Source organism: Pleurodeles waltl, chromosome 1_2, assembly GCF_031143425.1.
Source record: "Pleurodeles waltl isolate 20211129_DDA chromosome 1_2, aPleWal1.hap1.20221129, whole genome shotgun sequence".
NCBI classification, from domain to species: domain Eukaryota; kingdom Metazoa; phylum Chordata; class Amphibia; order Caudata; family Salamandridae; genus Pleurodeles; species Pleurodeles waltl.
The window spans coordinates 884,244,627-884,257,592 of record NC_090437.1 but is presented as its reverse complement, the minus strand read 5'-3'; the positions used below and the strand labels follow the sequence as shown (position 1 = coordinate 884,257,592).

Below are 12,966 nucleotides of genomic sequence, written 5' to 3'. Positions count from 1 at the left end.
ATCTCGCAGCTATCGCTGCATATTTACAGAACAGACGTTCACAAAACATTTTTGTGTGGATGTACTAGCACTTCAGCAAGCCAACGTAGCTCAAGCTGTGCTATAAACAGTTGCAACTCCAGGCAACTGCAACTCACCCAGGCTAGCCGCCACTTTTATGGATGGACTGCTTTACAGTCTATGCAGAGAAGGTGTATCTGCAGCCACCCATGCCATCAAACAAAAAATGTCACCTACTCAGTATGCATTTGTTTGTGGCATGTAGCGCTGTAGATTCATATGCACCCTTTCTCCTCTCTGGACACCTGTGGCTGTTCCAGGCACGGTATATTTGTCTATATTTGTACATATGTAGTTGCATTTGCATGGACATTTCTTTCTTTATACTTCTTCTACACTCCTTCTCTCACCCACCTGCTGGAAAACAATCTGATAAAGGAGCTGATTTCCATGTGCAGATCACCAAGAGGAGTCACCGCTCGATCCCATGACTTGAAATCCTTCTTCAAAGAAAACACCTTGCACCACTCCAGACCCAACACTAGAAGGCAGGAGTATGCAGAACATGTGAATCTACAGCAGTACATGCCTCAAACAGATGGTTAGTGGGTAAGTAACATTTTCCTTTTAGATCCAATATTGTATCAGTGTCAGAGGGTGGACCAACCTAGCCTTGTGTTGTAAATTTACCATAACTAATCCAGGTATTTGACTTGCCCACATTCTCTTTTACATTACTTCCACTGTGGAATTTGAGATATCTGTTCTTTTGGCAGTCCCCTTATGTTTAAGTGGTTTGAATCTCTTGTTTTTTGTTATTTTGTACGTCACCTTTTTTGCCATTTCCATTTGATGCAGAGAAACCCATTTTAGAAATGACCAGGATAGGACTTGGTAGCCACACATCCACTGGCGTAATCACTTGAAAACTCTTGGGGTGAAAGAATGTGAACAGTTCTATAAACGTGGAGGGATTGGTTCTGGGGTTCTAAGTACATAGACTGAAGCCCAGCTGCAAGACTAATCCCAGGGATTCTGGGCAAAAGGTACAACCTGCGAGAGTGCAACCACAGTCTAATCCCACACACTCTTATTGATTGGCAACAATATCACTGTATCACTAAACTCATCCTGCTATTTTTATTCTCGCAGTAGGCGTTACTTTTTTTGAGTAAACATGAACGTCTTATTCATCTTAGAGACTTTAAGAGTGGCTAGTTGCAGCATATTACCCAACGTACAACAGAATAACATCCGTTTGTTAGTTTTCCAACATACATTCCTAGTTATTGTGGCTTTAGGGTTCTCTGGCATAAGAATTACCACCACCAGGATACCCTCAGGTGGTTGTTGAGCTTTACAAATATTGAATAACCTAGTGGCGTCGCCATTAGGTAGTTATAGTTAGGATTGCTTTTCTATAGTTAAAGCAGTTTTTGTGTTGCTTATACCATTGCCATCATTTGATGAATCTCCACTATGCTTTTCTGAAAGGTCCTACTTTTTGACTAGTTTGTGCATGGAAAGTTTTGGGGTGATCCGTCAAGTGGGGGCAGAGATAAAAGGGGGGAACCAAAACTGAAACTTTTTTCAGAATGGACTACCGCTAAAACTGCTGAATGGAATTTGGCATGAAGCTAGATCTTGGTCTGCAGATTGTGCTTTTTGTGATTTGATGTAAATCTGCTTACTATTTTTTGAGAAACTAAGGTTCAAAATAAATTGTGTCACTCGACCATTGGGTCCGCAAGAGGTTCGAGAGACTCTTGCAGGAGGGCCAATTTAAAACTGGAGTGCTCATTAGCTGCCAGCACCATGAGAAAAATGTTGCTGCTGGCAGCCATTACAAGACTAAGGGACTTAGTTGCCTATCCTGAAGTAAACCCCGCCCCCCACATCCCGGGGAGCAAAAACTAAATAAAATTGGCAGTGTGCTGCGATCCTACGGATCAAAAAAAACAAAACAAAATAGAAGCTGGTCCTCATTTTTAGGTTAAGCCTTGGCAGTGTGCAAGCGCTGTCTCTTAACATGTTGTAATCTACTTCTGTCGACTTTCACCACGCCCATCTCACGCCCTTCACTTTTATTTGTTTTCCTTGGCCTGCCTTTCAAAATTCCTTTGATTTCTTAGGTAACTGCTATACGTTTGTCCCACCTTGAGACTGCTTTGTTACCAGCTTGGATACTTACCCTATTATAATTATTATTATTATTATCGCACGATCAGCCATATACTTTAGTGTGGTGCACTACTTTCTTCTTTTGCCTGTCTTTTGAGGGCTCCGTGACCATATGTTGTTTCTTCCGCTTTCTTGTTTTTGGGCATGCTGCTGTTTTTGTGGTGTCTGCACCCAAAGGCTGCAAGCTGGAGGGGGGTTCTTATTTTTTTTAATTTTTTTTTTTTTAAAGTTTCATATAGCACAAACTCGATCGAAGGAGCGCTTTTCATGAGCACCCCTTATCCATGTGAAGTTTCATTTAGCGGGAGCTTGATCAGGGGAGTGCTTTACATGAGTATCATTTACCTACAAGTTTAGCAGTTGAAAAATATACAAACTGGCACATTTAAAACAGAAAAAAACACAAAAAGCCTCAAAGCAGCTCTCCCGGTAGAGCTGATACTTACAATATTCACTGCACTCGGGAAACTCGGTCCATAACGCTTTGCGGGGCATTTCTTTTTCAAAACATTTTGGCCCATAACTCAGCCTGTGGTGGTCCTACGACAATAAGACCACCACCAATCCGTTCAGCACGATGCACTCTTTTTGTCTAGGTCCCAAAACTACAATAGGGGGCCCAAAATATTAACCTCACACCATTCACTGTTTTTTGGAGCTCTCATGGCTGTAACTTTTGTGTTACGGCTGGGGGAAGTTTCTGTTTTTAAGGGCTTTATTTGTAACATTTTTACAATAGGCCTGAAAATGTGTAAGGCACCACATCCTTCAGGGGTTAAATATATGGTTACGCTGTATTATGTTCTGACATTCTGTTTTCATGTGGTTGTGTTCTCTAGGGCCTGACTGTATGGTTACATGACCATGTTTCTTACAAATGCTATTTTTATTGTGGTGCGCAATAGGGGCTGATCTGAGCATTACAGTCAAGATACTACAATATTTGCTGCACTCACAACTCGCCCCATAATGCTTTGATGGGTTTTCCTTTTAACAAAACATTTTTGCCCATAACTTACAGTATGGTTTTCCTAGGATAATGGGACCGCCATCAAAATGGTCAGCGCGACCTGCACTTTCTTTCTAGGTCATCTCTGGGTCCCCACACTAGGTGGGGGGGGCAAAATAATGATATAAAACAATGTAATAAATAATTACTATTTTTATTTTTTGATGCAGATAGAGGAAGAAGGTAAATGAAAGTGCTTCAGTTATATGCAGGGCCACTGGAATTATGTGGCAGAGAGCACCAAATTATGTGGCAGGGTTGACCAATTTATGCGGCAAGAAAAGTCCAGTTATGCATTCACAACGCCACTAGCTCCAGCTCAAGCAATTGCAAGATCTATTGCATTGCTAATGCTTGTTTAAGTTTGTGCCGCAGAGAGCCCACCCCCAGGGCTATATTCATAAAGGGGAGGAGGGCTGTGTAACTTTCTGCCTCAAGCCACCAGAGGCACCATTCTGCTCACCCTGGGGCTGATACATGGGGTGTAGCCTCTCTTCTCCGAGCCTCCACAGGTCCCTGGGAGCCCATCTCCTGGGCTGACAATAGTTTTAGTTTATGCGGGGGTGGGGGAGGGAGTCAGGGCACACAGCCCCCATGCTCTTGCCTCTAGAGGCCCCGGGCAGCACACTTCTGGGACTGAAATTAGTTTATATGGGGAGGGAGGCCAGGTGGCCCTCCTCCCCAAGCTTTTAAAGGCTTCAGGGTGCTGACCCCAAGTTCTAAATTAATCAAAATTGGGAGGAGGCGCACAACCCCCCCTTTCTGACCCATTGAAGGCCCCGGGAGCCCACCCCATGGGCAGGCGGGAGGAAACACAAAGTCTGCTCCCAGTTGATGGGAGCTTTGAAAATGCTCCCACCCGCTGGGAGCAAACTTTTGTTCCATTTCCCTGCTCGCACTGAGGTGGGCAGGTAAACAGATCAAAATATTTCTCCCACCCGAAGGGAGCAGCATTAAGAGCCACGCACCGTTCCACCCCCATAATTTTTAGGAATGGCCCTGTGGATTGGGGCCCTCGGGTCCTAACAAGGCTCGGGGAGGGGGGGCACACAGCACCCTCTCCGAAAAAAAGACCCCGGGGGAAGGGGTCCCCAGTGTCTAATAAGGCTCAGGGAGGGGGGCCTTTTGTGGTGCCCCCTCCCCTTTCATTAAAAAAAAAACATGGGGTGTGATGTCCCCAGGTCTTAATAAGGCCCCTCTCCCCTTTCATATAACATGAGGCTAAGGGGTCCCCAGGCCCTAATTGGCTTACATGGGTGAACTAATAGTCTTACTTTACATTTAATTAAAAAAACTAAAAATGATCTGAAAAAAACAGGTATAGTTAGGTGTGACAAAAAAATCATTTTTTTTTTTTTTAACGTAGAAATTCACTAAAAAACAAAGGTTAACGTAATGTTATAGTAAGGTGAATTTGTCAGTGATAACATTAAGGTTTTGATCTAAAAAAACACAAGAATTCACCAGTTACAGTTTTTAGAGCTAACTCTAGCTTGCTCCCCTGCCCCTGCTTATGGCCTCAAATATTACATCACCTGAATGCCAGTAGGGTTGGAACAGTTCCAGGTCCTTCATGCACAAATTTGCTGGCATGTTATTCCTGAAGGCATTGTAGGCCTAGAAGAAGAGCCAGTGTGGTTTCCTCAGTGTCGGGTTGATGAGATCGAACTTTTTGAAACCTTTGAGCTGTAGTTGTAGGATGGTTTTGGAGAGCACAAGAGAGCTGTCGGAGCCAATTGAGCAGATCATCTCATCTATTCAGGTGTAAGCGAACCTTATTTTGCATTGTTGCACTGAACTCACTTCTTGGAAAAACAGTTTAACTTTTTCAGAAGAGCTGCATGCCTTTTTTGAATTTCCTGTCGATGTGCTCTGTGAATGTGACGTCTGGGTCAAGGGTGAATCCAAGCGATTTTGCACCACAATCTAGGTCTATCAGAGAGCCAGGCTGGAATCTTTGATTATTTGGAGCTGTTGGTGAACAATAGGATCAAGAGGAACTAGGTTTTCTAAGTTTTAGTCCGCAGCTTGATATAAGTATCTCTGGTAGTTTTAGAAATTATTTAAATTTCAGAATATCATTGGTTTAAGCGATTCTGAAATACAGGTTAGTGTTGTTGGATAGATCTTGCTGTTCTTAGTGGAGCCAAGAGGTTCCAATGTATAGGGCAAAAATCATACTCGAAAGGAAGGAACACTGGGATATTCTGCAGGATACAGGGAGTTTCTGGGACCTTAGGACTCCTCCTTGCAGGAACTGATGGTGGTTGGGGAGGTAGGAAGTAAAACATTGCAAGATTGTGGTAGAGAAGACCATGCATATTTCCAGGGTGTAGATCAGTGCATGAGAGTTGACTCTGTGAAAGACTGCAGGGAGGTAAAGCAGGGTCAAGAATCAGGGGTCATTTTTGCTGTCAATGAGGAAGGCATAGTGGACTGCTTGAAAAGAAGCTACTTGTGCTGCAGCATAGTCTGAGAACACGTAATTTTATGGAATACAACTCCCACCACACATTAATAGAACACGCATATTGCCTCCCTGTTGTAACCAATTATCTTACTTTACCTCTCTCCCATATTCCGTGCTCCATTATTCTGTGAGCAGTTCAAGCTATACAAATGCTGCTTCATACTTGCATACATACATATACACAGCAATTATTGTTTGACCTGATCTGATGTATAGTTGGTTTCATTGTCACCAAAGTGTGGTTATGTTTAGGTAGTCAGATAAATATATGCATGAGCAAAAAACATTCCAATAGCATGATTCTCCCAGCATTTTTAGAAAGTAGGGTGACTGATATTATAACAAATGTATTTTATTCACTTAGATTAGAGAGAACTGTCTGATAGTGGCCTGGCCAAAGTGCTGGCATGGGAGCAGATAAAATTGTGTCAGCTGAGGAGACAGCATTAAGAGTATGCCATATTCAGTGTGCACAAAACCAATTGTGTAATAAATGTCCATCTATATGTATTTCTTAGTGCACTCCTCATTTGTTTAAATTTTTTAGGAACCAATTGGGAGGCAACTCCCATTAATTAGCAGCACGATTGCTTTTACTTGAGCTGGACGTGGGCTGGTCCATAATTGAATTCAAGAAATTTCCCACCATGCACCTGGAAAGATAATTGAGGCTGTGCCTAGCATCTATAAAGTGGCATTATTTATATTTTTCTGTACTTACTGCATGAATAAGTTCCTTAAAGAATCCAGAAATCCCATCTCGAGCTTAAACACCTTCTTTTGATTGTGTATTCTTCATATGATAATTTTGCTTTTTTAGGCCGTGAACTTATGACCTTCTGTATACTTTTAAGTATACTTCTTCTGTGGGCTTCCAGCTATTTCATTTGTTAGTTTCAGTGCCATTTAAAAATGTGTGCTTGCTAGTGGTCAGTCATGCCTCATTGTCCCGCCTTCTTCTGTGTGGGAGCAAGGAGCAACTACAGTACAATGTCCTGTTTTTTCTGGTCTGTAGGGAACTTTTTTTTTTTCTTACTGCTCCTGTCCTGCAAAGCTTCCCTTTTCATTTGCAGAGCATTCTTCCTCTGAGCTTAGCTGTAAACAAGGCTATAAATCAAGCAGTTATCTTGCTCACATTTGGTCTTTGTAAGCTCTCTGCAACCTCGCCTGTCCTTGACTTTGATTTTCTTTACCAAGTGTGCCTGCCTGTGTACTGAGAGCAAGGGTGGAGGATTGCTTGTAATTGTTTATATCCTAGACATCTAGCTCTGCCAGGGCTCTGCAATCCTTAGAGACAGTACCTACATCTGACCCATACTGGGATCCCCCTCGCAGCTCCATCAGTGCACCACAGTTCATACACTCCAAGCCCTCAGCCGTGCCAGTGCCAGGAACCCCACACACGCTGTCTGACAGAGCACCTCAGTTCTTGCAGTCAGTACACTCTGCCGCTCCAGTACTGGGACCTCAGGCAAGGCTCCATCAGTGAACCTCGGTTCTATCCTGGCGAGGTCACTTCCTGTCCTGTACTGGAACCCCACTCACAAACAGTTCTATTACATCTGCTCAATTCTAATATTCAGTTCCACTGCCAAGCCAATACTGGACCCAAAAGGGAAAAACACAGCTCAGCCAATGCACCTCAAGTCTAACATCCAACACCACTGTTGATGGGACCCACCACAGTTTCACCAGAATCCATAAAGACTAACATTCAATGCACATTTCTTCTCAGTACTAAAGCTCACACACATGCCCTTCAGGACTCCTCCCTTCTGTGGTTCAGAGGCAATGCCACTCCCATAGTGGGCCCCAAGCCCAGCTTTACCAGAACACTGGCACGCCAATACTAGGTTCCACATGTAGCTCCATTAACATACCTCCCTTCTATCCTTGTGTGCCTGTTGCTATTCCAGTACTGCATCCCACATACAACTCTGTCAGTGCTTCTTGTCCCTAACCTGCAGCGCCCCATTATTCCAATACCAGAAATTACACTGTGCTGTTTCTCGTTCCTCACCCACGGCCTTTCTGTTATTCCAGTACTGGGCCGGGACACAGCTCTGTCTATACCCCCAACATTGATCTGAAGGACCCCAATATTGTTGTATTGGGGTTCACATACAACTGTTACTACGCCACTTGTCCTCTCCATCTTTACTCCTGACTCCCTCTTTCCCTTCATCCTCTAATCTGTCTGAAAAGATATTTTTGTTATGGTGTTTTGATCATTACATTCTAATGCCAAAAGTGTATTTGTGATAACGGTTTATAAGATAATTGTATATCTTTTAAGATAGAGGAAGAAGGTAAATGGGAGTGCTTTAGTTAAATGCTGGGCCTCTGGAATTATATGGCAGGAAAAGATAAAATTATGAGGCAGGGTTGACCCATTTATGTGGCAAGAAAAGTCCAGTTATGAATTTACAGTGCCAGTACCTCTAACACAAGAAAATGCGAGACCTATTGCATTGCAAATGCTTGTCTCAATTGTAGAGGTCCGGCCGTACATCACCAAATTTAACTTAGCTGAATGCGTTTAGATTTTTAAATGGGAGCTCCAGTCTCAGTGCCTATTATTGTAGAACGTACCCAACTGAAAGAAGGCTAATTCTTTTTTTTTTAAGTGTATAATAAAGATAAACGGTGAAATGTTGAAACAAAAGAGTCAAGCAACTGGTACTTGAAAAAAATTGTATATTTAGAATTTAACCTATATTGTTTTTTCTTTAAATCGATTTCATAAATACTTTTAAAAAAAAATTAAGGACAATTAATATAAGTAATAGTCTGGCGATGCGTTTTTGTACCTACCATTGATATTGCTCATCACTACTATCAAATTACACTTATGTTTTGTCATAATTGTGGGTTTCAGAAATGAACTATGGTATTCCTCTTCTTTCTCGTAGGTTGAAAAGCTTAACATGCCAGTAGAGAGGATGAGAATGCGCCCATGGCTAGAAGAACAAATAAAGGGGAGCACGATACCCGGGCTCAAATGGTTAAACGAGGTAAAGCGTGTCTTTCTGTGCAGAAGAGCCCGCCGGGGTACCCGTTTATTAGCCTTCACATGCTGAAGTGTTCTTGAGTGCCTTGCTTAAGCAGATTTAAGTGAATAATATAAGGACTGCGTTAGTAAATATTGCTTTTCGAGTACAAATTAAAGTTGTGGATAAATGTGAAAGAGACATTGAAAAAAGCAGCTCTTTGCAGTGAGTTTTTGTGCTCATAAAAAAATAGTTCCATGTGAGCAGCATTTGAATTTTGTCGGTTGTGTAACCTGTTGGGGTATTTGCGTTTGCTGCACAACATGTTAATTATTAAAATGCCATCAGCAACAATGAAAAGCACATTATGTAGCAGTATTCTGCTAGGAACAAGCACTGCACAATGTATTGCTGACAAAAGGGAATACTGCAAAAATTTTTGACTGCTGACCACTATGAAAACCACTCACACAAAGTGTTTATTTGACGCCTTGTACTAAAGTTAAAAAAACAGCAGCACAAACTAGTTCCTGTAATATGGCCTGCTGTCCGTGCACTCATTTTATGCTCTATTTGGAGTCGAATGCTAGGTTTACATGTTCCTTGGCCCTTGACCATGCACACCAGGAACCAAAGAGAAGACTGGCTGAGCTTCAGTTGGGGCCTTCAAGCCTATTCCTAGCCAGGAGAATGTAGGCAGCGTTCATCTCCGTGTTCTGGAAGCAGCAGTGGCAATGATGGTCGGTTTCAAGAGGTGTGGGTCTATGTTGGTGTGTATCCAGGAGGTGTTAAACGTATTGTAAGTTGCTATCCAGGCAAATGGACAATGCATGACATTTGGCCAGTCGAAGTCAGTACATGCATCAAATTCAAAATGTCTACCCAGTCAGGCTGGGGCCGAACTTCTCAGAGTGGTTTCTGGGAAGTCTCTGTTTCCAGAATATGTTGTACTGTTAGCTTCCTCCGTGCAGGTGACCAGCTGCACCTTCCAGAGTACTCTTCCAATGAAAAACCGTGTGCGTTCACCTCAGACTGACAGGGCAGCAAAGATCAGGAGAAGACTTAGGGGATGGTCTGTCACTGTTGTGTCTGTGGGAAGCATCCATCCACCATTGCGCTTACTATGCTTACAAATGAATACATGTGAGCGAATTGCGTGGAGTAAACCTTATGACGGGTGCACCACTCGTGTTCACAAAGCTTTTACATGTTAAGGTTTCAGTATTACACAAGATCTGCACAATGTTCATCAACATCACAAACACAGCACAAATGTTTGCGAAGCCAATAGAAGGGTCCTTAGTATGCTAGTGCGATGGTTAGTTTTCCTCTAGGTTGTTTTTTTTGTGTTACAAGTATATGCCACAAGATAAAAAGAAGTAAAAAAAAAAAAAAAAAAACCTTCCTGCTTAAGAGTGGCAGCAATATGGTTCCAATAAAAATGTTACATTAAAAAAGAATAAAAATAACCATCATAAATAATTTTAATGAACAGTATTGCTGCTTTCCAGCAAGCAGGTGTACTTAGAACAGGCAGAGAATCAATTTTTGTTAATTTTGAGACGCATAACAGGAAAGTTTTACTCTGTTTGGCGAAAGAAGGGGGACTATTAGCGGTGAGTTTTTGCATCCTGTGCTTTGACACCTACTGAGGAGAAATTCTCAGTAATTGAAAAGGAAACCCTTGCTTGTGCTTGGGCACTGGAACATTTCTGATCATTTGTGTGGGGGAAATGTAGGTGTTGTCCGTAGAGACCACAAACCTTTAGTAACATTATTAACCACTGAAGGTATTCACTATGCTTCAGCTAGAATTGCAAGAATGTCTACGTGTTTGCAAGATTTTATTTATAAGATTGTACCAGGTAAAAGCAATGTTCTGACCGCAATAGCTCGTCGCCAAAAATGTCAAGTTGTAGAAAAGGATGCGAAGGCCTCAGGTTCAAGCATGATTTATTGAACGTTAAAACATCCGAGCACAGCACTTTAGACATCCAGCCTCCGCTCTGCACTTCACGCAAAAGCTGTACTCGAATTCTACAACATTCAAGAATTCTAGAAACGTGCAGTGGAATGAAGAGCTAACACCAAAAGTATGCAAATACTATTATACAATTAAAGTAACATTGTTTACATATTGTAATAAAGCTTCTAAAAAGTAAAGGTAAAGGACATAACAATGACATGTGAACCCTACACCATTTAGTCTCCGCTGCCAACTTTTACTATACACTGATATACGCATGTATGATTCTGTGTGTGAGATATAAAGTGCTCCAACACCCTACACTGGTAAGAGAGGAGCTATAAAATAAATTAAATACATGTGCGAGAAGGGCTATGGAGAGATGAGTCACTGCTAGAAGGTGATGGTGAGGGACTCATTGAAAGACCCAATAAAGATTGCGGTGTCCTAGTGCGCTGTAAGGTCAGCATTTACTATCCTTTAAAAACTAAAACAATTGTATATATGTAATAAATAAAAAGTACAGTTTTTGCCATTTGTTATGAAATTTTCCTCAGGTTACAAACCCACAAGCCTTATTGTAGTGGTGTGACTCGCTCACTGCGTTTCCAGTCTGGCCCTGGTTAACTCTTTCAGACTTCCAAAACAGCCTCCCATCATCTCATGACCTGTGATATCGGGGCCAATTGCCTCTTCACACGCAATACATTTAAAGCCATCAGTTAATTTTGGTTGAGGTTAAAATTAAACACCTAACAAAACACTTTTTGCCATGAATGTGATTTATAAAACCCTTTTATACCTGTACAGAAAAGAAATCGAATATTGCAGACCTATATAACTGAGGTTAGTTTACATTCCCTAATGAACGGTAACTAGAAATAAAACGCCTACTCGATTTGGCCTCTATGAATGCTAAAGATCTTTCATTACATTGTAGATGCAAGCACACTGTCCCCTAAATCAGTTTGTTTGGGCCCTTGAGTTGTAGGTGCACTTGGTGGTAATTGTACACCATTGAGGAATGTAATCTGGATTTGACCCTAGAGGTGTGCTTAGTGGGAAATAACTTCGGATTATTGGTAAACGGGCAAGTGAACGTTCAAAGAAATGTGGCAGAGCTCGGATGACAGGAACAGCACTGAGTCAACTGAGAGAGTGGGTTATTGCAGGCAACACCTGTCCCTCTTTGCTCTGCGACTGCACACCAATTTAGGGCAGTACAGGATTAAAATGGTATACATCACTGCAGTGGTCTTTTATTGTTCTCACCACATCATTGTAATGTTAAAGATATCTATAGTTTTGTGGGGTTGAAATAACTATCATAGGCTGATTACTGTCACTTGGAAATAAGTGATGAATAGTTTGGTGTGCGGAAGGTCACGTGGGAGAGAGCCGTGGTGTTGTGTACAGACAGCGTCTTGCAGTCCATAGTCAGCATATGTCATGTCTGGGTTTTTTCATTCCCGCTCTCTGTTTTACATCTCATTCCGTTCTGTACACTGCAGCAGGACTCCGAAGCCTGTCCCAGTAATCCTCCTATCCCAGACACACTCATCAAATGGCAGGTGTTGGTTGTCAGTATGCTAGTATTCCATTGGCAGTCGATTCATCTCGCACTCGATGAGGAAAAACCAAAACGCAAACCAAACTGTAGGCATTCAGACAAAACCTACAGCCATGACTCCAGCATCAGGCCTGGTATTGCCGTCAAATCCTCAGATATTCCCACCACCTGCTACATATTCCCTGTCATATTTTTTGTATTATGTGTCTTGCACAGTTTCTGAGGCGGGTTTATAATGTTTTTTGTATGTCGCGGAAACAATTTATAGACCTATTGTGGAACCTCATAAATTGGTTTTACTGCTGAAAAGAACAAAGACATTTCGTAACACGAGGCTCTGTAAGACACATTCATTACATCTCTGCGGCTAGAATGGGGGCAAGTGACTTAATTGTTAATTTTAGTTCATCTAGAAACCGAGCTGATTTGTCTTTATTGTTGGCTGCAATGCATGTTGATTGTCTCTGGGTAGTTAGTACAGACCTACAGCTTTCATGCCGTGCTCAGCTACTAAGAAAAATGCTTTCGCTGTAACCCAAATAGAGCTGTGGAAAAATGAAATGTTAACAAAAAGAGATGCTCTCTGGTGTTGCTGTTTTATCACTTCCTCGCAGGTCCCTGTTGAACCGTGTTAGAAATGGGGTCTCTAGTTGGCAGTCAGTTTGCACCCTGTCCAAGAAGGGACCCTCACTCTAGTCAGGATAAGGGAGAAGATACCTGCTCAGATAACCTCTGCTCACCGTCTTGGTAGCTTGGCACGAGCAATCAGGCTCTCAGAAG

General features: G+C 42.2%; 1 protein-coding gene across 6 annotated transcripts in view; it reads left to right on the top strand.

Moving 5' to 3' along the window:
* IRF2 (interferon regulatory factor 2) overlaps positions 1 to 12,966 on the top strand; it is a 248,366-nt gene that overhangs the window by 96,406 nt on the left and 138,994 nt on the right. For all 6 annotated transcript variants that reach the window (XM_069199440.1, XM_069199401.1, XM_069199451.1 and 3 more), the window contains one exon: positions 8,573 to 8,674. In XM_069199440.1, the coding sequence (XP_069055541.1) occupies positions 8,588 to 8,674 (87 nt within the window). In that variant the 5' untranslated portion in view covers positions 8,573 to 8,587. The remainder of the gene's footprint in view (positions 1 to 8,572; positions 8,675 to 12,966) is intronic.